The sequence below is a fragment of the Panthera pardus genome, unplaced genomic scaffold (genome assembly GCF_024362965.1).
Source record: "Panthera pardus isolate Hobbes unplaced genomic scaffold, ASM2436296v1 HiC_scaffold_6, whole genome shotgun sequence".
NCBI classification, from domain to species: Eukaryota; Metazoa; Chordata; class Mammalia; order Carnivora; family Felidae; genus Panthera; species Panthera pardus.
In genome coordinates, this window is record NW_026526991.1 from 30,189,059 (window position 1) to 30,214,958 (window position 25,900).

Sequence of the window (25,900 nt, forward strand, 5' to 3'; positions counted from 1 at the left end):
GTGTTTATCTTCAGTAAAACAGGATATTGCTCCTAACGTAACCTTAGTTTCTGGACTTGGTCCTTGCCCAGCGTCTCAGCAGTTTTCATTTCTCTATGTGTGTTTGTTTCTTTTTAACCTCAGGTCTGTAAAACTGGCTGGTCAGGGTACTCTGCAGAATCATCTTATTAATTAAAGGGGAGGTTTTTACAGCAAAAATATTCCTTTTGTTTCAGGTATAATTGACAGCACTGTCTCAGAACAACGCCAGGTTGTAGCTGTAACTGGTGATGGTACAAATGATGGCCCAGCACTAAAGAAAGCCGATGTTGGATTTGCAATGGTAGGAACTTACCTGTTTACGTATTCAGATATAATTTACTGGCTGGGTTGTTTGTTACTAAATTGCTATTGATATTAAACTCTGTACCTCAAGATTTGAGTCCCAAGTATGTCTCTAAATTGATATATAAGTCTGAGTAGTTTGTAACTACATTTATTTGATGCAGTGAAATCTGGCTAGAAGGTGACTCTTGAACACTTACAACATCATGCATTTACCTTATACTCTGCAAAATGTATATATGTATCTGTCATCTGATCTGAACCTTTCAGCAATCCTCTTAAGAGACAGGCTTTGAACAGATGAGAGAGGGAGTGTGTGTGTGTGTATGTGTGTGTGTGTGTCTAAGTTAAAAATATGATTTGAGAATCTTCCACTCAACTGAAAATGTCTGTTAAAGAGTCACTGAATCATCATTTCATATATAATAGCTATAATCCTCTTCCTCCCCCACAAGTCTTGGATTCAGATTTGATTATTTAAAGTGCTAGAAAATCTCAGCATTTCATTATTATTTTCTTTTACTCTAGCCATAATACTGATAGTGTACTGATTAAGTATTTACTATAAAATTGCTATCATGAAATATCTGTACTACATAAGTGTTTAATGATTGATAGTAGGTTTTTCATATCTTTAAATCAATTTCTTCCAGTTTTTTAGTTTTGGAATGAATCTTTGTATTTTCAGTGCTATAGAAAACTTGTACTCTATTTTTAATTTTATTTTATTTCATTTTTTGAAAATACAGGTCCATAATCACAATTCTCAAATCTAAAAGTCTGAAAACTGAAATTTCTTTCCTAAATTTGCAACAGACTCATTTGACTCCCAAACTTACTCTGAACTGATGTGAGGAAGTTACTTGTCCCACTTAATATGAACCTTCATAGCCGTTGTATAGGTATTAAAGTTTTTGAGGGGCACTTGCCCCCTCTGGGGGAATTTGTGATGGGAATTATGTGCCTCATTATCTCTCTAAAATATGGGAGACTTGAATCGTGAAACATAGTCTGGCCCTACAGGTTTCAGATACAAGATTATATATGTGTACCAATGTTTATTTGTGTAATTCATCCCCCTGATATTTTGCTGCTAAAATAGGGGTTTAGCAGAACCATCAACATGGTGACAGCCTTTCAGCTGGCATGAGAGAGATGGAAAGAGGAAATTCTGTGGGTGAAGTGCTCTCAGCCGAAAGCTGTGAACCCCAAGAGCCCCACCCTACCCTGTTCCAAACTCAGTAGGGTTGGCAGCACGTTTGTCTGAACTTCTGAAGACTTGTGAAAGGTAGATGAAGGGAGAAGGAATATTGAAGTGCCTTTCCTTTGGCTGTGGGCAGATAGGATCATTGTTCACTTTAGGAACACGGGATCACACTCTGCTGCTCTTGAGCATTTACCAGGACTCTGACTGTTACTTTCATCTGGACAGCCAGCCAGGAAGGCTTTTGCAGTGCATTTTAAAAACTAAAAAGCTTTCTTCCCAAAACTTCAGTGTTTAAGGCAGATGCTAAGAGGTTTCAAAACATACAGGTAAATATAGTATTACAGATAGAACAGTACAGTGGCTGCTTTGTTTAAGCCCGGAAGGGTTTAGGCCCATTGTACCACTTATTCTTTTTAAGTTAGCACATCAGACATCTAAATCTATTTTAAAAAGACAGAGGAAGAATGACTTGAACTTGAAAGCACTTTTGTTCAGTCAAGCTTAAGTTTACTTTGTGTATTTATTCAGTTTTTCAATCTTATATTTTAAAACTGAAAGACAAAATTATTTGGCTTGAGTTTATAATAGATACCCGCAAGAAATGACTATTGATTAGTCCTTTTTAAATTTGTCTCTTACTTTGCAGGCAGAAATAGCCATTTTAGAATACTATCTGTGTATTCTCCCTCTCTGTCTCTCTCTGTCTCTCTCTATATATATGTACATATATATGTATGTATATCTATATATATACGTATATATGTATATATATGCGTATGTATGCGTATTTATATATAATGTATATATATACACACACACACTATACATACTGATATTTAGAAAATTCGACATTAAAAAAAAATTTCAACATTAAAGTGACATTTACAAAAGGACTCTAGTATAAGTACATTATTAGCTTGCGGGGCACCTGGGTGACTCAGTCGGTTAAGCATCCGACTTCAGCTCAGGCCATGATCTCATGATTTGTGAGCTGGAGCCCCACGCCAGGCTCTGTGCTAACAGCTCAGAGCCTGGAGCTTGCTTCGGATTCTTTGTCTCATTCTCTCTTTGCCCCTCCCCCGTTTGTGCTCTATCTCTCTTTGTTTCTCAAAAATAAATACAATATATATTAAAAAAAAAAAAGTACATTATTAGCTTGCAAAGAAGTCTGACTTTTTCCTCTATTTAGCCATGCCCCATAGATTCCTTAAGATTGCAAGCCTCCGTGGTACATTTAAAATATGATTATATTATTTTATTACGTTATTCTTACCAAAATTCACTTTACCATAACATACCGATATTTCTGTCCTCAGAGTCTGAGTACCATGATGTATTTCTATAACCAAATACATCTTTGGCAGTAAAATCTTCCCTAAGGTAATTAAGATCCTGTCTTTTTAAACTTTGGATTAATAAAGGATTTGTTTGTTTATTCTCCAAACATTAAGAAGCTATTTTCAGTATTCTGGTCCAGAAACATTAGAGATGAGTAGTTGCCTCCTGAAGGTTCAGCAGGCAGAGAAATAAATAATCAGAGCATAGTGGCACCAAGTGAAGGCCCAGACACAACACACGGAGTGCTGCAAGGAGGAAGACTCTGCCTGGAGCGATGGGGAAAGGGTTTCTGAAAGAAGTGCCAATTGGAGTTGAGGGAGAGAGAAGAGGAGGTGCGGAAGTACAGCCCAGAGACCCTCAGTGGGGCTGCAGGAAGTTTAACTTGACTAGAAGAGGGTGTGTGCTCTTGGGAGGTAATGGACTATGAGGCCAGGCTGATTGGGGACCCGAAAAGGGCCTTAAATGCTGAGAGAGTTCATTCTTTCATCCGGTAGACCAGCCCTTTCCCAAGCAGACTTCCAGCGGAGTAAAGGAAGCTTGGAGACTCACAACACAGGGTGACGCACGGCTCAGAGAAGGTCACAAAAAAGCTGTTTAACTTTTTCTGATGGAAGTTTCCCAAACTTACTTGACTATGGAACTCATTTTTATTTGGACGCAAATTAACATCTCAAAATTACTCTTTAAATTTTGAAGGATTCTGAACAAGGGTATGGTGAGGTTTGCATTTGTACAAGACGGGGCTGCCGAGAAACAGGGAAACCTATAGGGCTCAGATGTTTTAGATACGGTTCACGTTCCAAGTCACATATTCCAATTAGAAGCTAGAGACTCAAATTTTAAATTAAGATTGTTTCCCCTTGAATATTTTTGAGAAAAGCTTATTTATCAAAACAATATATGCATTTAAAAAGTCAGATCACTTCATAAGATTTACTACTTAGGTCCCCAGTGATAAGTATTATTCCAGCTCATTTTTTTGGTGAAAGGAAACCGACTAGTTTAGCTGTTTGTTTCCCTTAGTTGTTTGCGTCCACATATCTAAATGGCATGATGGTGCTTTTTTGTTTTCTTAAGCACTGGCTATTGACTTTTCGCTAAGGAAGGTGCAGATGTAGCACTTTTATGGGCTCACCAGGCACACACCACGGTCACCTCCATAACTGCATACATGGCACACTACCTATCCTATCACTCTTCCCACAGAGTTAGAGCATAATTTCAGATAGATCAGCATATTGATCAGCATTGTGATCGTAAATGCTGATCCAAGCTGAGCCGTGTGGCCTACTGATAAGTCTTACTTGCTTGCACAACTTTTTGTATTCCCTATAAATTATCTTTTTCATTGACTTTCTTTTTAAATCTTTTTTTTTTTAATTTGTTCACTCTTGCTTTTCTGTGTACTCCCAACACTAATTCATCATCAAATTCTCCTTTCTTTACGTCAGAATCATCTGGCACTTTTACATTTTTACCTTCTTAGAGCCTCCTCTCCCAGACCTTCTGACATGCTTCAATGTGGACTGTTGGCTAGGCCTGCAGCCCAGCTGTCTTGTTTTTCTCCATACCTGAGGATTTCCTTTTCCTCTCTCATGTCGGCTCTTGTATTTCCTGGACTCGATGTCATCATCTGTTTTGGTGTACTCCCTCATATAGTAATGCCGTCTTCTCCAATAACTTCCTGACAAAAAACAATTCAGGAGAGGTAAACTCTTTTATAACTTTTATGACTGAAGTCTCCACCCTTTCCTCACTCTTGATTCTTAATCTGACTTGGTATAAAGGTCTAGTTTGAAAATCATTTTTTCCACTCAGAATTTTGAATTCATTCCTCTATTGTTACGAACCATTTTCAATTTTGAACCTCTTGTGTTGTTTTCTTTTTTTGTTTTCCTTTCTGGAAGTATATACGTCTTAGTTTCCAGTCTCCTGAAATGTAATGATTTTTTGTCATGGAACGACTTTCTGTTATGAAATAAACTCATTTTCTTCAGTTTTGTGAAATTTTTTGGTAATAATCATTTCATCGCCACTGTTTGTTCTTTTGGAATACCCACCCTCCTTCCCACCCTGTGCCTGGTAAGCCCATAAAAGTGCTACGTCCTTCCCAGTTCTTGAACTGCTTGGACTTACTATCTGGTCTCCTTTTTTCGTATTTACCATACCTTTGTCATCTTGCTTTATTTTCGTGGATATTTCCTCAGTTTCTGTTTTGTTTTAGTTTTGGGTTTGTTTGGTTTTGTTTTTGTTTTCTTCATTTCTGTGATCATATATTGTAATTTCCAAGAGTTGTTTTTGGATCTGTAAGTTTTTTGTTACTGTTTTAGCATCCTATTCATGTTTCACTGATGTACCTTTCTAAGGATTTGACTTTTTAAAATAAATTTTTGTCTCTGCAGAGTCTGTGTGTCCATTTGCCTTTTGGTTTAGTCTCTTTCAGATTAGTCTTTCCTCAGATGTCAGGTGATTCTCGGTTGTCTCTGAGTGTCTACCAGTGGAAAGCTGGAAAGCCTTGGACCTGTAGGCGGGATTTGTCAAACAGAAGCCTCTCAGTAGAGTGTTCTGGCTTGGCCATTTCACTTCCTTAGGGTACATTGAATTGTATTTTTAGGTCTTTTCTCTTAAGATTTCTCAGAAAATAATTGTCAAATCTGTACCTTAATACTGGTACAGTACTGGGCAACAAGTAGAGAAAAAAGGGTCGTGGTCTCAGCACTCAATAAACAGAGTTACTCTTAGCCTCTTTTTTTTTTTTTTTCAGGGTAGCACCCCTATATTCAGCAGTGCTTGGTACCCTTCAGTCTGGACCTTCTTTGTCATACCCTCTCTGATAAATTAGCAGGCAGTCTTCGTCCAGGTCAGAGGGCTTACCAAATTGTCACTTGGTTGCATGGACTTGGGAAGAGGCCTTGAGGATCTAGGTGCCTTTTCTTTTAATTTTATTATTAACGTGTAACACACATACGGAAAAGTGCCTAAGTCATAAATGCACAACTGAGGGGCGCCTGGGTGGTTCAGTTGGTTAAGTGTCCAATTTCAGCTCAGGTCATGGTCTCACAGTTCATGAGTTCGAGCCCCACATCTGGCTCTGCTGTCAGCACAGAAATGGCTTTGGATCCTCTGTCCCCCTCTGTCTCTGCCCACCCCCCACTCATTCTGTCTCTCGAAATAAATAAACTTTAAAAATTAAAAAAATATATAAATAAATGTACAACTGAATGGATTATCACAAATGAACAGACCTGTTCTAGTATGCAAAGCAAGGAATAGATTATTACCTATTCCCATAGGTGTGTCAGTCACACCGTCTTCTAATCGTTGCCCTGTTTCTCTGCAAAGATAACTAGTAGTCTGAAGATTACTTTTGCCTGTTACCAAACTTTGAACATAAGAAAATTGTGTTACGTGTTATTTTGAGTCCAGCTTGAACCTGTGAACCGCGAGATCATGATCTGAGCCAAAGTCAGACATTTAAACAACCGGCTGATCTACCCGGGCGCCCCGTGAGTCCAGTATTCTTGATCCATCATTATGCTTATGAGATTCATCTGTGTTGTTTTGATTAATCCACAGTTTATTAATGCATCCCATTCTACTCTTGACGGACGTGGTTCTTAGTTTGGACCTTCTTGGTACTTCTTCAGTGTCTTTGATCGACTTACAAGAAATCCTTCTCTTTTCATTCATACCTTCACCGCTCCTTCCAGTGCTACCTGGTGCTGCCAAGTACTGGGCCTTGTATAGGAGCGTCCTGTAGTGCAAAGAAAGTTAATTTTCTGCTTTCCCTACTCTTGGCTTAGGATTCCGTTCTCTAGGGTCTGCCAGCTTACAGTTTGGTTATCTCCTTTCTAGCCTTTTAGGATTTCTTTGCACTGTCTCCTTTCTCACTAACATTGTTTTTGTGAGTTGTTATGGTTGAATGTATCTTTTTGTGTGACTGTTGGGAGGAACTTGGGTGATGCCTGTGTTCATTCCTCATTGTTTTTAAGCCAAGTTTGAACTTTCTTTTCTCCTTTTTAACTTTTAATAATTATTTTATTTAAACCAGTGAATCCAAAATATCCCTTAAAAGTGTAACCAATGAAAAATAGTTAGTGAGCTGTTGAGCTTTCTTTTTTCTTTTTTGTATTAAGTCTTCAGAACCAGTGCATATTTTATACTTACACCATATCTCAATTACAACACTAGGTTTTCATTGGAAATATTTGGTTTGTACTTCTATTTCATGCAATATCTTACTCTTTGATTTTTGCTTTAGATGGAATATCTTCCTGACAGGTATCTCAGAATAAGTATATTACCTTCTTTTACAGTAAATTTAAGTCCTTAGTTACTAAGTATGGAGGTAACAATTTTTGTTATTTACTACCCTTTCGGATATTTAAAGGTTATACTTTAAACATTGAGTCTAATTCACAGAATTTTTTTTAATAGGGTATCGCTGGAACTGACGTAGCTAAAGAAGCATCTGATATTATTCTCACAGATGACAACTTTACGAGCATTGTTAAGGCAGTTATGTGGGGACGAAATGTCTATGACAGCATCTCCAAATTTCTTCAGTTCCAGCTCACAGTTAATGTAGTAGCAGTGATTGTTGCTTTCACGGGCGCCTGTATTACTCAAGTAGGTTCACAGTTTTTTTATTAAAACATGGTTGTTTTAAAGCAAAACTGTGTGTATAATCTGCCGCGTTAAAGTACTTAAATAGTTGAATAAACTGAACCTTAATATTGTAGGTTAATTAATATAAAAATGTAATCCTGTTCTGTTCTGTAAGTTCTTAAATACAAAAAGCTTCCTGAGAATTTCTGAGTCCCTGAATAGTTATGAATGTCTATTAGGAAACCTGTCTTTTCTAGGATTCACCACTTAAGGCTGTACAGATGCTGTGGGTGAACCTCATAATGGATACGCTCGCTTCCCTGGCTCTGGCGACTGAACCCCCCACTGAGTCTCTCTTGCTCCGGAAGCCTTATGGTAGAAATAAGCCTCTCATCTCACGCACGATGATGAAGAATATTTTGGGTCATGCATTCTATCAACTTGTAGTAGTCTTTACACTCTTATTTGCTGGTAAGAATTCAATGCCTGATAAAGCTTTGGTTGTTTTTATTCCAAGCTAATGTAATCCCAGATGTTTTAATGTTACAACTTCTTCAAGAACAGAAGTTGTTCTGTTTCTGACCCCCATTTATCTTTACTTTCTCCTCTTTGTCAGTGAATGATGCTTATTAGGAAGGCACTACAATAGATAGTGGGAGGAAGTAAAAAGAATCCTCGTTTCTTGTCCTGGTTCTGCCACTAACTTCGATGTCATAATTTGGGGGGTTCCATGTCCTCGTCTGTAAAACAAGAGAGTTGTATTAGATAACCCCAGGTTCCTTCCAACTTTTCCTGTGCTGTCATTGGAGATCAAATAAAGGTCTGGCTAGGTTTTATTACTGCATACTTTTCTTGAAATGTTAAATTATTTTGTATGAGAATTACAAAATCGTAATTTTTCATTCTTTCAGGAGAAAAGTTTTTTGATATTGATAGTGGAAGAAATGCTCCTTTGCATGCTCCTCCTTCCGAACATTATACTATTGTTTTTAATACCTTTGTGCTGATGCAACTTTTCAACGAAATAAATGCCCGGAAAATTCATGGTGAAAGAAATGTATTCGAAGGAATCTTTAATAATGCCATCTTCTGCACAATTGTTTTAGGCACTTTTGTGGTACAGGTGGGTAATTGGAAAAGATAGTTTCACATTTGATTATTATGTAGGAGATACTAGATAAACAGGTAGCTTGTTCCAGAAATTACTTGACTGCTACATGTGTGGGGCTTCTATGTATTGCCTTAATGACACCTAAAAAAAGTTTTAAATATCATACCTCCAGTGAAAATATGATCATTTCTATCCTGAAATCCTGAAGATCATATTAAGCTAATACTATTTTAATTGCACTACCAATTCTGTGGTTGTGATACTTTTTACTTAATCTGGTACTGATTCTTCATTCTATATCATGATCAAACTATTATAATTTTAATGTTACTTAAGATAAATCTTAGTTAACCAGTTTCTAGTCTAGCTACAGGGATCGCTTAATTGCGTCCCACCGTTGATAGTAATCCTTTGTCTACAGTTGAGTCTGTTATTAAATAATAATATCTGAAATGAATATTCTAAAATTCATGTGATTCTGAATGCTGCTCTCTGAGTTGGTACATGCCAGTTTTTCATTTGGCCCTTGAACAACACGGGATAGGGACACCAGCCCACACCCTTTCCTCACCCCAGCTCACCCCTGCACAGTTGAAAATCTGAATATAACTTTTGAACTCTCCCAGAACTCAACTACTAATAGCTTACTATGGGCCAGAAGCCTTACCAATAACTTAGTCAATTAACACATAGTTTTGAATGTTATATAAATACTAAATATTGTGTTCTTACAGTAATGTAAGGTAGAGAAAAAATGTTGAAAAAATGTTACTAGGAAATCATAAGGAGAAAATACGTTTACAGTACTGTACTGTGTTTACTGAAAAAGATCCATGTATAAGTGGACCCACAGAGTTTAAACCCGTGTTGTTCATGGGTTACCTGTACTGTCAAACAAGATTTAAAATTACATAGTGAGCTTTTTCAACAAAGGAACCAGGCAGTGATAGTGCTTGTTTTGAAATGAAGATTGAAGAATTTTAAACAGTTTATTCAGCCATAGCTTGTGTACTCTAGGTACCAAAACCCCAGACTTAATTGTTTCTGTTTTAGCTTTCAGTTTCCATAAACTTTAGGAGAAATGTTGCTTACTTATCAAGTATTTTCTGGAAGTATTTTGTTTATGTTTGTTAAAAAAAATCATTGTTCATGGCATGCTAAAGTTTTAGCTTTTACTTGCTATAAAATTGAGGTTATCTTTGTAATATGTGGGAGTTGCAAAAAATTTAACTGCCTATCAGGCAAATCTGGTAATTTGGTTCCCAGCAAAGATTGATATGCCCAAAACAGTTAATGTGAGATATCATTCTTCAGTACCTTATAAATAAGCCAGTACTGTTCAAAGTGTGGTCCGTGGACCAGCTACTGGTCCATTTATTACAGGTCCACAGTGAGATAAGAACCATGTGTCAGAATGTAAATTAACAAGTTTCATTAATCACACTGTATTTCAACTGAGAGTTTTTTATATGTTGCTGGAGGTTTCTGTGGGTTTTTTTCTTTTTGCATGTAGTAGCAGCCGCAGTGGTAACGCTGTGCAAACAGTGCATTGATTTGTACTTTGGTGCCTGTTCCTTATCTTCTTATCATGGATCAGCACTTTGATTAGCATTTTTGTGGACAGTTTCAGCTGGGTAGGAAAACATGGCCGTTGATTTACACAGATAGTCTAGCCAAAATCTTGATTGTAGAGCTGAGGTACTTGAAGACTTCACCTTATAAATTGTATTAAATTTAATTTCTGTCTCTTTTTATTTACTAGCTGATTTTTCTTCTCTTTTTTTTTTTGGACAGGTCATGAAGTATAGAATAATCCTTAGTTCTTTGTAAATATTTTGTCTCTCTCCTACTTTGTAGCAGTTAAAACAGTGTTTTCAAAATAGGTCTCATGAAACATTGGTTCCTTTAGTTCCTCTTACACCCTTAGAGAAGTTAAGGAAATATTGCCTATTTACCTCTTGGAGTTTCTTTTTTTCTTTTTTTTAAGGTTATTTATTTATTTAATTATTTATTTTGAGAGACCACACACACAAGCTGCGGAAGGGCAGAGAGGGAGGGAGAGAAAGAAACCCAAGTAGGTGTCACACTGTCACCGCAGAGCCCAACACGGGGCCCAGCCTCAAGAATCGTGAGATCGTGACCTGAGCTCAAGTCAAGAGTAGGATGCTCAGCCAACTGAGCCACCCAGGCGCCCCCTTGGAGTTTCATAAAACAATAGAACACAGTAGTTACAAGTACAAACTTAGGAGTCATTTAGTCGTGGAGTCAGATCATTGCCTCTTAGTAATTGTGTGATCTTGACAAGCTGCAATTGCTTCATCTCTGAAATGGGGAGGATAATTGGGTCACATCACAGAATTACTGAATTAAGAGAGACCATGCATGTGAAGAAGCTCTGAGCTTAGTGCTTGGAAGGGAAAATTACCCAAATGTCCGCAGCATTTTTTTTTCCTTTTTTTTTTTTTTAATTAACAGTTCAAAGTCTTTGGGAAATCCTGCAGTTAAGGAACTTGTTGAACTCTGTTTAATCCAGCTACTTCTAGTGTTGCCTGGGTGGGTCAGTCGGTTAAGCATCCAACTTCAGCTCAGGTCATGATCTCACGGTTCCTGGTTTGAGCCCCGAGTCAGGCTCTATGCTGACAACTCAGAGCCTGGCACCTGCTTCAGATTCTGTGTCTCCCTCTCTCTTTCTCTGCCCCTCTCTCTCTCAAATATAGATAAAAAAAAGTTTTAAAAAATAATCCAGGGGCCGCTGGATGGCTCAGTCACTTAAGTGTCCGACTTCAGCTCAGGTCATGATCTCACAGTTTGTGGGTTCCAGCCCCACGTCAGGCAATGTGCTGACAGCTCAGAGCCTAGAGCCTGCTTTGGATTTTGTGTCTCCCTTTTTTCCTGCCCCTCCCCCATTCAGGTTTTGTCTCTGTCTCTGTCTCTCTCTCTCTCTCAAAAATAAATAAACATTAAAAAAAAATGTTTTTAAACCAGCTACTTCTAAATTTAGATAACACCTAATTCAAGGCTCCCTCAGCACACATTTAGAAAATGCTTCAGTGCACAATTACACAGTTCTGTAGTATTTTGTTGATCTAAGTAAGGCGTATATTGAGGAATATGTGGAAACTTAGTCTCTTGCTCTTAGAAGTAAATGCTACAACTATTCAGTTTTATTCCTTACAACTCAAAAATGAAAGATTATTTCTCACAAAATGAAATCAGTCCAGGGCACCTGGGTGGCTCAGTCAGTTAAGCATCCAACTTAGCTCAGGTCATGATCTCACAGTATGTGAGTTCGAGCCCTGCATCGGGCTCTGTGCTGACAGCTCAGAGCCTGGAGCTTGCTTTGGATTCTTTGTCTCCCTCTCTCCCTGCCCCTTCCCTGTTTACTCTCTGTCTCTCTTTCTTTCTCAAAAAATAAATAAAAATTAAAAAAATCTGAAACTACAAAATTAAATCCGTCCAATCATATTAATTGTTGATTGTTTGCCCAACATCTTAATATGTTTTTCACATCCTTATTATACCAAAAGATAAAGTTCAAATTTTTAAAAAAATAGAAAACCCACAAATAAATATTGAGCTTTCAGTTTATGAAAGAAAATTATTTTAGTTAGATATCTCTCTTAAAATCCAAGCAAGATTGCCAGGTCAGTTATAATTGACTGGTTGGGCTGCTGGGAAAAAAAAAAAAAAAGAAAAGAAAAGAAAAGAAAAGAAATCTATTTTTAAAGTATACAGATAGTCTTGATTTTGAAGAACAGTGGAATTGACAAACACATATCACTTGAATTTGGGATCAAGTACAGCTATAAAGAATGGAATGCATAACTTGAAACATTTAAAAATGTTAATACCAAATTGATTCCTTTTAATTTCAATATTTGGTAGCTACTAACTGCCATATGAAAGAGAAGCCTGTCAGACTCACAAGAAGGTGAATATTGATATTTAATTCTTAATATTCCTTTAAAATAAGGAGAGCAGCATAAGCACTGGATTAAGGATTTTATTCATGCAGATCATTAGACTTCTCTCCCTTTATAAGGGAGACCAAATTTCTGAGGATTCACCACCTAAATAAGCATGTATTTCATGGAACTTTGCAAGTTGCTTGTCCTCTCTTACTATTCATGTTTGTCCTGACATCTAAATGTGAACAAAGAATGAACAGCTGTGGAGGAGGAAAACAAGATTGGATGTTACGTTCGCTTTTCATAGTTTATGGTCTTTTCCACAAAAATACATTAAAATTATGCAAAGAATTATACTAAATACAAGGGCACGTAGTTACTTCGATCATACCAGAAATAGCATAAAGTTATCTTTCCTGGTTAGGAGTTTTTTGGGTTTTTTTTTTAGTTTTTACTGAACATAATTTAAACATGAAATATACGTGCATTTAAAATTTTCAGCAGAGGGATTTTAATTTATTTTCATTTGTCTTATTTTCAGCTGTGAATATGATAATGCCTGTCACCATCAGAATAATCGTTACTCAGCTTGAGTTTTAAAGGATACAAATTTGGGTAATTTTTGAAGTATATGAAATGTAAAGTTTAAAAGATTTAAATAAATTTACTCTTGATTATTCCTCCAGATAATAATTGTGCAGTTTGGTGGAAAACCTTTCAGTTGTTCAGAACTTTCAATAGAACAGTGGCTATGGTCAATATTCCTAGGAATGGGAACGTTACTCTGGGGCCAGGTAAAAAGCTCATCATTTTATGTTGAAACCTGAAGTGATTTTTTTTTTTTTTTAATTTCCAGTATGTATTTTCTTTAATCAGTTCTGTTACTTAATTCTAAGTAGTTGCCATTCTAGATCATGAAAGGGCATTCGGGGGCATGAGGGTTTTTTAAACGTAATATTTGTTCTCATATGTTATTATTGTTTGTTATGGTTATGCCAATATAATAAAACACTTTAAATTTCTTACATATTTTTTTAATTTGTTCTTTAGAGCAAGGTTTATAACCATTATTAAGATGATGTATTTATAACTGGTTTAGATGCTAATATCTCTATCTTTTGCTCTATGACCTATTTTTGCATTGTCAGAGTAAATATTTTTACTGGACTTTCATCATTTTGTTATGTAATTTAATCCAAAATACAGTTAAAGAAAAAGCTTGAATTTCAGTTCATTTAGAGGATACTTCTGTAAAAATAATGGTACCTGGATAAATGGGCCACAAAATGACATTTTCAGTTATTTGGATTGATTGGCTTTGACCAATCAATACCAAATCAATACCAAAAATATATGTATTTTATACATATAAAATACAATACCTGAAAAATGAGATCTATTTCATCCTTGGTATAAGCAGCTTACAAATGCCTGTCATTTTTTTAAAAACGATAAGTGGCAGTGGTGTGTGTTCCCTGTTCATTTTAAGTCCGTTACCATTACTGTAAAAGTAACTGATAGTCTGTACTAACATTTCCATAAATGATCAGGCTGTGGTGTGTAACTTGTGTGACCTAATTTATTGTTCTGCAAGTCAGTCTAAGTAAATATCCAGGTTTTACTGAAACTTAACTCAATCTTCATGTGCCTTTATCTCACCTTTTTCTTAATTATGTTTCTAGGTTCTGGGGTTTCTCTTCTTACTCCTGTTGCATTACTCATTAATAGAGATCTTCTTATAAGTAGGATCCATACCTGGGCCTCCTTTCTTTTTTGATTACCTTTTTAGTTATTTCATAATGTTCCTCATAGGCAAAACAGAACCCCACAACCTCCCAAAACATCTGGCTCATTTCAGGAAGAGGAAGTTCAGTACAGCCAACATACCCAACAGGGACCGGTTGCTGGCTTTGGTTGATGTCGTCTATTGATTTTACGTGTGCCGCCGTAGAAAGAGCACTGCTTTTGGTTGTCAGGAGACCTTAGGTCTTATGTGTCTGAGTCTGTTCCAGCACCTCTGTGAAATGAGGTGGTTGGACTAGAAGCTCTTCAAGCAGCTCTGATTTTGGCCGCATGCTTGTTTCCCCCCGATAATCCAGACTTCCTTAAGCACTTAGTGGCTATTAATACTTACAAGTTAATACATACTTATTACTGTTTTTTATGCTCTTTGTGTTTCCTGGGGCATCTGTTCCTGTTGGTGTCATGATAAATCAGTATTAATCCAGTTTTAAAGAGCTTCATTTTGTAAAACTAGATGCATTTAATAAACAGAAAAACTATTTTTAGTTTAACCTTGAAGATTTTTTGATTTGGGTATGTTTCTTTTCATTGAGCTCTTCCTGCACTAATGAAACATGAACTTGTTTTGCATCCAGTAAGACTACCTGCCATTTTTCTTTTATTTGAAATAAATATAATTAATATGAGCTTAATATATATAGGTCAGGACATGTCTGTGTATTTTACTGTCTTGAATGTCTTCCTTAAAATAAGAAAGCTATAATCAGGTTATTTCCACTCAGGAAAACTTTTTACTGTTCAAACTTAAATCTTCTGTGGAGCTAAGGAAAGAGCATTTTATTGTTGTTCTGAGAAAGAAAGCCTGATGGACAGGATCTCATTGCTCCGTCGGTGACGATAGTTGGCCACACTCGCAACTTTTCGTGCCTTTTGTATTACAGTTGATTGGTTTAATTTTACTCAGTTTTGATTTATTTCTAAGTTCTTTCCCCTGTGTTGTAGCTTATTTCAACAATTCCAACTAGCCGCTTAAAATTCCTAAAAGAAGCTGGTCACGGAACACAAAAGGAAGAAATACCTGAGGAGGAGCTAGCAGAGGACGTGGAAGAGATTGACCATGCTGAAAGGGAGTTGCGGCGCGGCCAGATCTTGTGGTTTAGAGGTCTGAACAGAATCCAGACGCAGGTATGGGCCTGGTAGAGAGGTAGGAGCAGTGATGGGAGTGGGGGCCAAGGGCTTTTAGACCTGGGGAGGAGGTTTGAATGCCCTCCTTAACTTCCTTTCTAGCCTTCCCAACCCACAAAACTTATTCTTTTGAAAAATAATACTGGTGCCTGGAATGAGTGAAAGTTTTAACTCATCGTGAAGGAATGTGTCTATATGCCCCTCAGCTCCTTTTTTCCTAGCTTTTTTTCCCCCCTTCATCTCAAAATGCTACTCTTGCCTATTTATCTGCTCTGTAAAAAGTGCCTTTTTCTTTACTTTTTATATGTTGATAGATGGAATGGTCCTTTCTCTTGTTCTCTCTCTCTCTTGCTGAGCAAGCTGTCACAATCTCTGATTCCTTGCAGATGGATGTAGTGAATGCTTTCCAGAGTGGAAGTTCCATTCAGGGGGCTCTAAGGCGGCAACCCTCCATCGCCAGCCAGCATCATGATGTAACAAATATTTCTACCCCTACACATGTAGTGTTTTCCTCTTCTACTGCTTCTACTACTGTGGGGTGTGAGTGTGTGTTCCTAAGTGCATGAAATTAACATTTCCTACTTCACACACCTAACGTTTCTCATTTTCTCCTTAATGTTTAAATTCATTGTTCAGGCTTTTCATAAAGCTTTCTTTTCGTAAAGTGGATTGAGACCTCAAAGTGTTGTCGTTGTTGTTGTTTTATTTCTTAGAGGGCTAGCTAACAGGTGGAACAGTTGCAACCAAAGATTAGATATGAAATCTGTGAGCTTGTCTCTGTGCTAACTCTGATAGTTAATATGGGGAATAAAATTGTAGCTTAGAAGTTGTGAAACTACTATAAATTTTTGAGTATATGCCTTTAAACATGTTCATACTGCATGGTTCCCAAAAGCATGTGATTTGAAACTGCTCTAACAGAACCAAGAATTTACATTTTTAAAGCTAAATATTAATCTAACATTTTGACTTTTATCTTGTTCGGTTTGCAAAGTTAAGTTAGTACCCTGAAGAAAAGATCTCAGTATACAGCCAGTTGTTTACCTTCTTAGTCCAGACTTTGTGGCATTGCTTTGAATTTATTTATTTACTTGTTTGTTTATTTTTGAGAAGGGGTCCCTGTATAAGCTTCAAAGTTTTGTGGCATTTATGGGTATTTTTTTTTTTCATTTATATAATCAGTTTAATGAAAATTTTATCCTGGGTAAGAAATGTTCCCTTAAGTTTTCCAAGGAAGTAGGAAGGTGTACCATTGATCAATTCTTAAACCATAACATGTCATGATTTCCATTAATTGACTAGCATAATGCATTTTCTTTCAGGTTTTTAATAAATGCCAAATTCCCCAAAAGCCTTTTAACCTCTATCATCTTTACTATGCATTAGAGTCTTGATTTCATGGTGAATTCTAAGAATATTGGAGGCACTAAAGATATAAAGCTCACCCCACCATTCAACCCACCCCCAAAATCAGCTGAAAATACTTATGCTTAATCTCGTATTTGGGCAGAGACCTATCTTTTCCATTTGGTCCTCTGCCAGTTAAAGACTAGGAAGAACGAGAAAGCTAGACAGGCAATGAGCTGTAGAAGAAAAGAGTGCTATTTTAAGGAGGACGGTTTACATAGTGCCTGTTTGTTCAGTTTGCTTAAGTAATTTTCATTTGTCACTTTCGGCCAGTGTTGGAAAACAGGAAAAACAGGAACTATCCCCATTTTGCAGATGTGAAAACTGACTTGAGGTTTAAGTGGCTTGTCCAAGTACTCCAAGGACAGACCACCCTGTAAAGTTAGGATGTTAAATTTTTTTTTTTATTATTATTTTTAAATTTTTTTTTTTAACGTTTATTCATTTTTGAGACAGAGACAGAGCATGAACAGGGGAGGAGCAGAGAGAGAGGGAGACACAGAATCTGAAACAGGCTCCAGGCCCCGAGCTGTCAGCACAGAGCCCGACGTGGGGCTCGAACCCACAGACCATGAGATCATGACCTGAGCCGAAGTCAGACGCTTAACCGACCAAGCCACCCAGGCGCCCCAGGATGTTAAATTTACATACATCCACAGATAGGACTCGCTTTTAAAAATTACCCCAGGTCTGCACCTACCTAAATGAAATGATGTACGTAAATTGCCTGGCGTTATGCCTAGGACAGCTAGTGTTGGTTGCATCCCTCCTTCCCTGTTATTTATGGATTTCACATCATCCTGGCTTTTGAGGGCTTATTACCACTCACTCTTTCATCCCCTACTGTTAATTCACGTTTCTTTAGTTGTGATCTGTAAACACTTGTGGAAGGCCTACCATATGCCAGGGCTGTGTGCTAGAACCACCAGACTTTGCAATCTAGTATAGGAAACAAATGTGTTTCTACATGGCAACGAAACATGGACTATTACAACCGGGTCCTTAACCCACCCTGGGAAGTCAGGAAAAATTACCTGAAAGAAATTCTCCCAAGCTGACCCTTAATAGAAATTTGCCAGTTGAGGAAAGTGGGCCTCAGGGACAGGTGCTAAGATGACACTGGAATGGAAGGTAGGGGTTAGGGTCTGTGCATATCTTGTAAGAAGGATGCAAAATGAGACTTTATCCTGAAGGACCTCCGCCCCTCAAAATTTTGTATTTGAAAACCTTCAAACTGACAGATAATTGGAAAGATTAATATATGAATACCCGTCACCTGAATTTACTACTCTTAATACTTTATAATGTCTGCTTTATCTGTCTATACATTAGTAGTATATATCTGTCTACATATTGGTATATACATTTTTTGTGAACCATTTGAAAGTAAGTGGCAGACATCCTGACATTTCATCTCGTAATACTTTAGCATATACCTCCTAAAAATAAGTGTGCTATGTAATCATACTGTATTATCACATCCAGGAACTTTAACATTGATGGCCATTGTGTCATGTACAGTCCTATTCGGATTTCTCCAGTTGTCCCTGCAATGTCCTATAGTATATAGCATTTTTGATCCATTTTGTCTCTCCTTTTTTTTTCTTTTTTTTTTTTTATGACCTTGACCTTTTGGAAGAAACAAGGCCAATTGCCTTATCCTACATTCTGGATTTGTCTAATTGTTTCTGCATGATTAACTTCATGTTAAACTTCCTAGACAAATTTATCTTGCGGGTGGTATATATTCATTTTTATTCAGCAAAATTTTGAATAACTGGCTCTTCATTTGGAGGGTGTCATATGACCTTAGATGTGCTATCTTTACCATATTTCTGTAGAGTTGTGTTGCAGACTTTACATTAAATATCAGATCCACTGAGAGCCCCTCCTGAATCAGAATCTGCATTTTAACAAGACCCGCAGGTGCTTTGCATGCACATTAAAGTTTGAAAAGCCCTGACATGACATTGCTACTTGTGAGCTAACACTGTTCTGAATCTGTTCATGTATTAACTAACTAATCTCCCGTAACAACTCTGTAAGGTAGGTGCCATTATTATTTCCCATTTTATAGTTGAGGAAATAGGTTTGTCCAGCATCCCTCAGCTAGGAGGTGGCCCAGCTGGAATTCACACCCAGACCTTTCACCTCTGTATTCTTCACTTTACCATGCTATCTTCTTTCTGTGTATAAGAGCTAAATGAACAAGAGGTAAAGCAGCCTCCAGCAGACAGGGCTTGGTAAATGAGAGAAGACAACTGGGAGGAGAGATGATGTTTTAATCAGAACTTAGCATATGTAGTTACAAATGACAGAATTCCCTTTTCAAGGCTGAATAATATTTCCTTGTATGTATATGCCACATTCTCTTTATCTGTTCAACTGTCAGTGGACATTTAGGTTGCTTCCGTATCTTGCCTATTGTAAATAATGCTGCAATATAGGAATGCAGGTATCTCTTCAAGATCTTGATTTTAATCCTCTGGATAAATTCCTGGAAATGGGAGTCCAAAATAGTCAAACGCATAGAAATGGAGAGTAGAATGGCAGTCAGGGGTAGGGAGAGATACGGAACTGTTTATCAAGGGCTACAAAGTTTCAGTTATGTAAGACCAGTAAGTTTTTGAGATGTAATGTATAGCATGGTTGACCGTAGGTAACAATACTTCTGTACCTGAAATGTGCTAAGAGGATAGACTCTTACACACACACACACACACACACACACACACACACAAATGATAACAGTGTGTAGGGATGTATTATGTTAATTAGCTTGACTGTCCATCATGATTATTTCACAGTGTATATATGTATATCAAATCATCAATTTGTACATCTTAGATATATACAATTAAAAAAAGAAGTGGACATAAATCTGTTACTTTTTGTTTTTAATGGTTATTTATATTTGAGAGAGAGAGACAGAGACAGAGCATGAGTGGGAGAGGGACAGAGAGAGAGACACACAGAATCTGAAGCAGGCTTCAGTCTCTGAGGTGTCAGCACAGAGCCTGACACAGGGCTCGAATTCACGAGCTGTGAGATCATGACCTGAACTGAAGTCGGGCACTTAACCAACTGAGCCACCCAGGCACCCCTGTTCCCTGTTCTAAAAATACATTCAAATGTTCATTTGAAGAAATTCATTAATTTTTTTCATTATCATTGTCATATGAGATGATTCTGGTGAAGGTTGACGTTAGTGATTTCTCTTAACATTTGAGTAAATGATGTCTTCATTACTAAACAGGATTCATTAGAATCAATGCAAAAGTAAACACTGTATTTGGATTGATGTTTAGTAGATGCTCAACTGTTTGGATTTTTGTCCCTTTTTTTGTTTTGAAAATCTGTATGACGTGGGTTAATGAGACCTAATGTCAGTGTGTGCAACAGTGTTTTTAAGTTAATTACCCATTAACCTCTTTTCACGTATACAGCAGACTTCTAAGAAGGAGGGTGAATTGTTGGGCTGTTTGTTTAGGGGCAAAAATACCAAAAAGTTTTGTGTCTTATTGCGGAGTTGTTTATAGAAGAATGCCAGAGGGTTTTGGTTTTGTTTTCAATCTATTTCCAGTGACCTGTAGTATATAAAGTGATTTATGTTTTAATCTATTATAGAGAAAAATACTAATGCTTTATAGACAAATGGCATATACTCAAATATTTATAGCTGTTTAATGGCATTTTATAGATATTTATTTGGGTTTTGTCTTTATTTTTATTTTTTAATTAATGGACTAGTGGGGTAGATGTGAGTTCATTGTGGCATTCAGCTTATATTTGCTTGGCTTTTTCATAGTCGGTGACCCCCTAATTCCTAGCATGATAAATAGTAACCCTCTGTGCTTGACTTTGTTTAACTTAGTTGAATTGTTTTCACCAATTACATTTTTTTTTTAATTTAAAACTCAGCTAAAGCTTGTGTATGATTAAGTTTTTGTTTTGTTTGTGTGTTTGTGTTTGTTTTCTTAGGGAAAAAAAGTCCTATAAAATGGCTATTAAATTTTTAGCCAGTGACCATGAGATTTTCTCAGTCAGTATTACTTTGAATTCTGTAACTCTTAATTCTTAGCGTATGTGGTTTTGTTGTTCTGTAGTGTCCTACTAAAATATTCATTTTCTTTACAGTGTATTGCAAGTCCCACTGCATTACATGCAAATATGATTCACTCATACCTAGCTGTTTGTGGATTCAGACTCATAAATGAACCATTTTTAAATTAGGCAAATAGCATACTGACATCTCTCTATGTTTTCTGATATTTACAGATTCGAGTGGTGAATGCATTTCGTAGTTCTTTATACGAAGGGCTAGAAAAACCGGAATCAAGAAGTTCGATTCACAACTTTATGACACATCCTGAGTTTAGGATAGAAGATTCAGAGCCTCATATCCCCCTTATTGATGACACTGATGCTGAAGATGATGCTCCTACAAAACGTAACTCCAGTCCTCCACCCTCTCCCAACAAAAATAACAATGCTGTTGACAGCGGGATTCACCTTACAATAGAAATGAACAAGTCTGCTACCTCTTCATCCCCAGGAAGCCCACTACATAGTTTGGAAACATCACTCTGATTGTAAGCTGAATGTTAACACACTAGCTGCATTGTAAAGAAACAAATTGAAACTGGGTCTTTTCACATATTGTGATGGACAAGATCGTATTCTTGTCTTTGGACTTCAACAGAAGACACACTTGTACGAATGTAGATTTATTTTTTTAAAAAAAAAAAAGCAAAGCTTTCTGCCAGACTGAGGGTGCTTTTTGGGGGGTGGGAGAAACGAACTGACAGATAAACAGTAAACTCAGCATATGCTGACCTGTGGATCATCAGTAGTACCTAAGAATGGTCCTGAACAGTGTATTAGCAGAGCGTTAGTTTATCTCAGTCCTTGATGGGAGAGGGGGAGGGTACAGCGAGCAAAACCCTGGATCATTGAATTGATACTTTAATTTCTGCTGTTGGCTGTTAATAATTTGGATTATTTATGTTTATAAATGATACAGATCTGTTTACAAGGTTTGTAGATACTTTTTTTGTTCCTGTTCATAGATGGGAAGCTTCCTTATAACTGATGCAGAGAAAAATTAGTCCTTCAAATACTGCTGTATTTTCAGGAAAACAAAAAGGGGTGTTTCTATTGAAACTGTACTAAATTTTTGCCTACAATTTACCTTGTTAAATATTGTAGATAAATTGCTAATACTAATAGCCAAATAGATAACACTAATGCTTTGTTTAAAAAAAAAACAAAAAAACAAAACAAAACAAAACAAAAAAAAACATGAGCAGTGGTGTTTAATGAAGTTATGGCATCTGTCCTAATTAGTTTCTTAAATACATTTACTACTTAATGGTTTTGAAACAACTGTTTAATTTTTAAAATTTTTGAAAACTTGCTAATAACCTTTGTTCAGAATTTAGTAGATTGTTTAATGTGGGACATCAACTACATAATGAAAGATGCTTGAAATGCTTTTGTTATTTCAGGCAAATCAAATTAAATCAAACTATCAAACTACAAGAGAACCTTAGTCCTTTTTGTTTTTGTCTAAACATGTTAGTTCAGTGATGTCTTGGTGAACTGTGAGTGAACTGTATTGATTTTTCTAATAAATCCTTAGAAACCTTCATACAGCATGAGGGCTGTTGGCATTTTGAAAAAGGTTAACAGGTGGAAGCATACGTGTTTTTCCTTTTGTTTTTGAAACTTGTTTGTAAACATAAATATGCCCTTTTATTAAATAAATACACGGCAATGTTTTTTTAAAAAGAAATTGCAGCTTCTTTACTTAATTCTGCATATATGGTGCATCAGTCTGTTCTCTTTAACCACAATTGGAATGAATTTCAAGATGGTAACAGCCCCATGAAATACCGCTTGTGGTATAGATCCCCAGTGGTAATCTAATAGAATCACCATTTGACATATTCTTCATAGAATTTAGTTTGGCTAAAATAGTCTCACAGTCTAAGAAAATAATAATTATCACCATTATCTTTGATACATTTATTTTAATTTGTAAGTGGCCAAATAACAAATTAGGTAAAATGAGATTTATATGAAAAGGTGGAAAAAGGTCCTAAAACATACATACTTAGATATAACAGTAAACCATATACTGGAATGAATGCCTATCTCTAAGCCAATTGGGTTCTTTAAGTCTGTGTTTCTTTTGTCTACCTTCTCCCCTTTTTTGCCTCTGTCTTTACCTTTTAGGAACTGGCGTTGTGTTAGGGCCCAGATTTCACCAGGTATACAATCCTCAGGCTGACATAAAGTTTACGAGGACTAGGACATCTGAGCATGCTGACCTAGCAAAGAAACGTTTAGTTTGACGGTGCTTGATATTTTTGGTGGGTGGAGGAAAATCTTTTTCTCTCCATCAAGCCTTTGCAGTAATCCTCTGCAAGTCTTAGAAACACATTGGCTCTGTCAGCATTTGTAACTGTACATTTATTCATCAGGTATTTATAGTGAATCATACTGTAAAAAGAGGTAGCATGATATGCTGGAAAGCATACAAGGCTAGGAGTCACAGCCTGGTTTCTAGTCTTGGTTTTGCCATTAACGTGCTGCATGACCTTGGGAAAATCATTTACCCTAAATGAGGGTGGTGGACTAGACTATCTCGAAGAACCCTTTCAACTCTAAAAATTGACCCTAGCAACTGGAGAGCCTACAAGGCATAGGGAATAGAGAAAAGGGAAATGTTTTTAGTTTTCTTTTTTATTTTGGTTATGCTTAAATATGAATGTAATTACCAAAAGATTTAGACGTGCATGTGCTTTGGAGGATTTGTATTGAGCTCTTACAGTATTCATTTTTCAACTCAAGGCAATGGCTTTTTACACCAACTCTACTCCATAAACGGGTCTTATGACATCCATGAATTAGTAGCAAGACATGCTTAGTGTGTATTTCTCTCTTTGAGACACTGTAATTTCTACCAGAAATTTCCAGAGCATTATGTAAGTAGAAAAAAATGCAAGCAAGCTGTTCAAGATCTTGGATCCCATTATATAGTATGTATAGCTGAAATCAGCATCTGTAATTCAATCACTTTTTCTCTTTTATCCTCTAACCAAAAAATTGTTTAATTTTGCATCCCAAATGTTTTTAATCTTTGTATATTTTTTAAAACTCCTTTTCTCCTCATCATTGCCTTTTTTGTGGTTGTAAATAGACTTACTTGCACTTTGAAGATGAGTTACTCCTTGTCATCTTACAAATATGTGATATGGTAATTTTCATAACAGATGTCAGTTTTGAACCAAGAAATGATGATTTGTTTATAAGAAAAAAAAAACTGGCTTCATTTCTGTGAAATTGCTCTTTGAAAATTTCTTTTTACACGTGTAAGCCAACTGAGATACCGTGATGGTGTTGATTTCTTTCAATGATGCTTACCATCTATTTTAGCCACTGAGCCTTTTATTATTTGTCTATTTGTAAAGTTTATTTGTCTTAACTCATTTAATAAATATACTGTTTATCTGTTTCTGAATGGGGACTGAACTTTTTGAATATTGGAACTGATCAGAACATCATATTTTGGAATTACTTTTTTCTACTTGAAATTTTGAAAATCTGGTTAATGAAAATGCTGTAATGTACTTGAAATGTTGTGGTTGTGTTACAACGGAATCGATATTCTAATACACATGACCTTGCCCCTAGACCGAAAGTGGGTATCTTGTCCTTAACTCTTCTACCCATGGTCTTCAATCCTTGCAGCAACATTAGATCATTTCTACAGTCTATGAGCGTGTAATGTTTTGGTTTTGGAAAAGATTAGTTCTTCACAATAACTGTTAGAGCTCCTTTTTTTCATTAAATGATCCAAACTTGTCAATAGCAATTATCTGAACTCTGTGGTAACAAAATTAATCAAATTGCCCTTAGTTGATTTTTATAATAAATTATTCACATAAATCGGCAACTTTGTTGAAATACTGAACTTTAAGTGGTTATTTTTCCATTAGTAAAAATTATTAGTAAATTATTGAGTATTTGTAAGTACCACATTTATGACATGATCTGAGATGTTTTCCATTTTGTCAAGTTAGATTTTATATATGTGTCATGTATTAGGATTAAGTTCCCTTTGTAAAATTAAGTAAGAAAGGGGAGTTTCTGTAAGTCTTTGTTGATATTTTTGCTTCCCTGTGTCTTTAGATAACTGTCCTATTGCAGCTGCAATGTTCTTCTAACCTCTGCTACCCTTCAGATTCTGTGTCCAAATGCCATCCCAACCTTTGTTTTTAAATTACGATGTTGCACTCATTTGTAGGCCAAAAATATGTGTGTGTGTGTGTGTGTGTGTGTGTGTGTGTGGTATGTGTGTGTATACACATATATATATACACATATACATGTATGTGTATATACATATGTGTGTGTGTGTATATACTTTTATTAGCATAATTAGTACCATCTAACTAAAAACTAATCTTTGTAAGATTCTTGAAAAATAATCTTTCTTTTAGAATAAGCACTATAACAATACCGTAAAGAGCATTTCATGCAGGAAGAAGTTGTGACTGTATTCCTGTACTTCTCTCATGACTAGATTTCAAAAAAGGAATTGTCTTTATCCTTATAATGTAGTTTCCTTTTCAACAGACCAATAATTTCGTCCCTGAAACTCTCAATTGGGAGTTTACTTTTCTGCTTTTCAGCTTAACTACTTCTTTAACATTTTCCCTCTTTTAGAAAAACGCTTCAGCCTCCAGACATTCTGCTAAACGTAGACACGTCTAATCTGTGTTCTCTGAATCCAAAGTATCACTGTTGAACTATGTAATATTAATTGTTCCGAAGTAGGCAATTAAAATAAGAAATGTGCCTATGTGCTTATACAGCATCCGTCTTTGGTACAGCTTTCTTCACCAGCACCATATCCTAGGAAAACTGTTTCCAGAATCTGTATTAACCCAAGTCCAGCTATGGGTTCAATGCAGGAAGACCCTGAGATTCTCTTAATTTAAGGCAGGGTTACAAGGACCGCATAATTTCCAAATTACTTTTCAGATCATGAAGTATAAGCAC

The 25,900-nt window shown here is 36.4% G+C and overlaps 1 protein-coding gene across 6 annotated transcripts in view; it reads left to right on the top strand.

Annotated features, from left to right (window-relative positions):
• Positions 1-24,356, top strand: part of ATP2B1 (ATPase plasma membrane Ca2+ transporting 1) — a 131,470-nt gene extending 107,114 nt beyond the window's left edge. For 3 of the 6 annotated variants that reach the window (XM_053895584.1, XM_019446405.2, XM_019446406.2), the window contains exons 15-22: positions 216-322; positions 7,307-7,498; positions 7,735-7,948; positions 8,389-8,600; positions 13,183-13,290; positions 15,242-15,424; positions 15,811-15,897; positions 21,110-24,356. In XM_053895584.1, the coding sequence (XP_053751559.1) occupies positions 216-322; positions 7,307-7,498; positions 7,735-7,948; positions 8,389-8,600; positions 13,183-13,290; positions 15,242-15,424; positions 15,811-15,897; positions 21,110-21,421 (1,415 nt within the window). In that variant the 3' untranslated portion in view covers positions 21,422-24,356. Of the gene's footprint in view, positions 1-215; positions 323-7,306; positions 7,499-7,734; positions 7,949-8,388; positions 8,601-13,182; positions 13,291-15,241; positions 15,425-15,810; positions 15,963-21,109 lie in introns of all 6 variants that reach the window. The other 3 variants (XM_019446408.2, XM_019446407.2, XM_019446410.2) reach the window with 3 other exon arrangements.
• Positions 24,357-25,900: the final 1,544 nt, after the last annotated feature.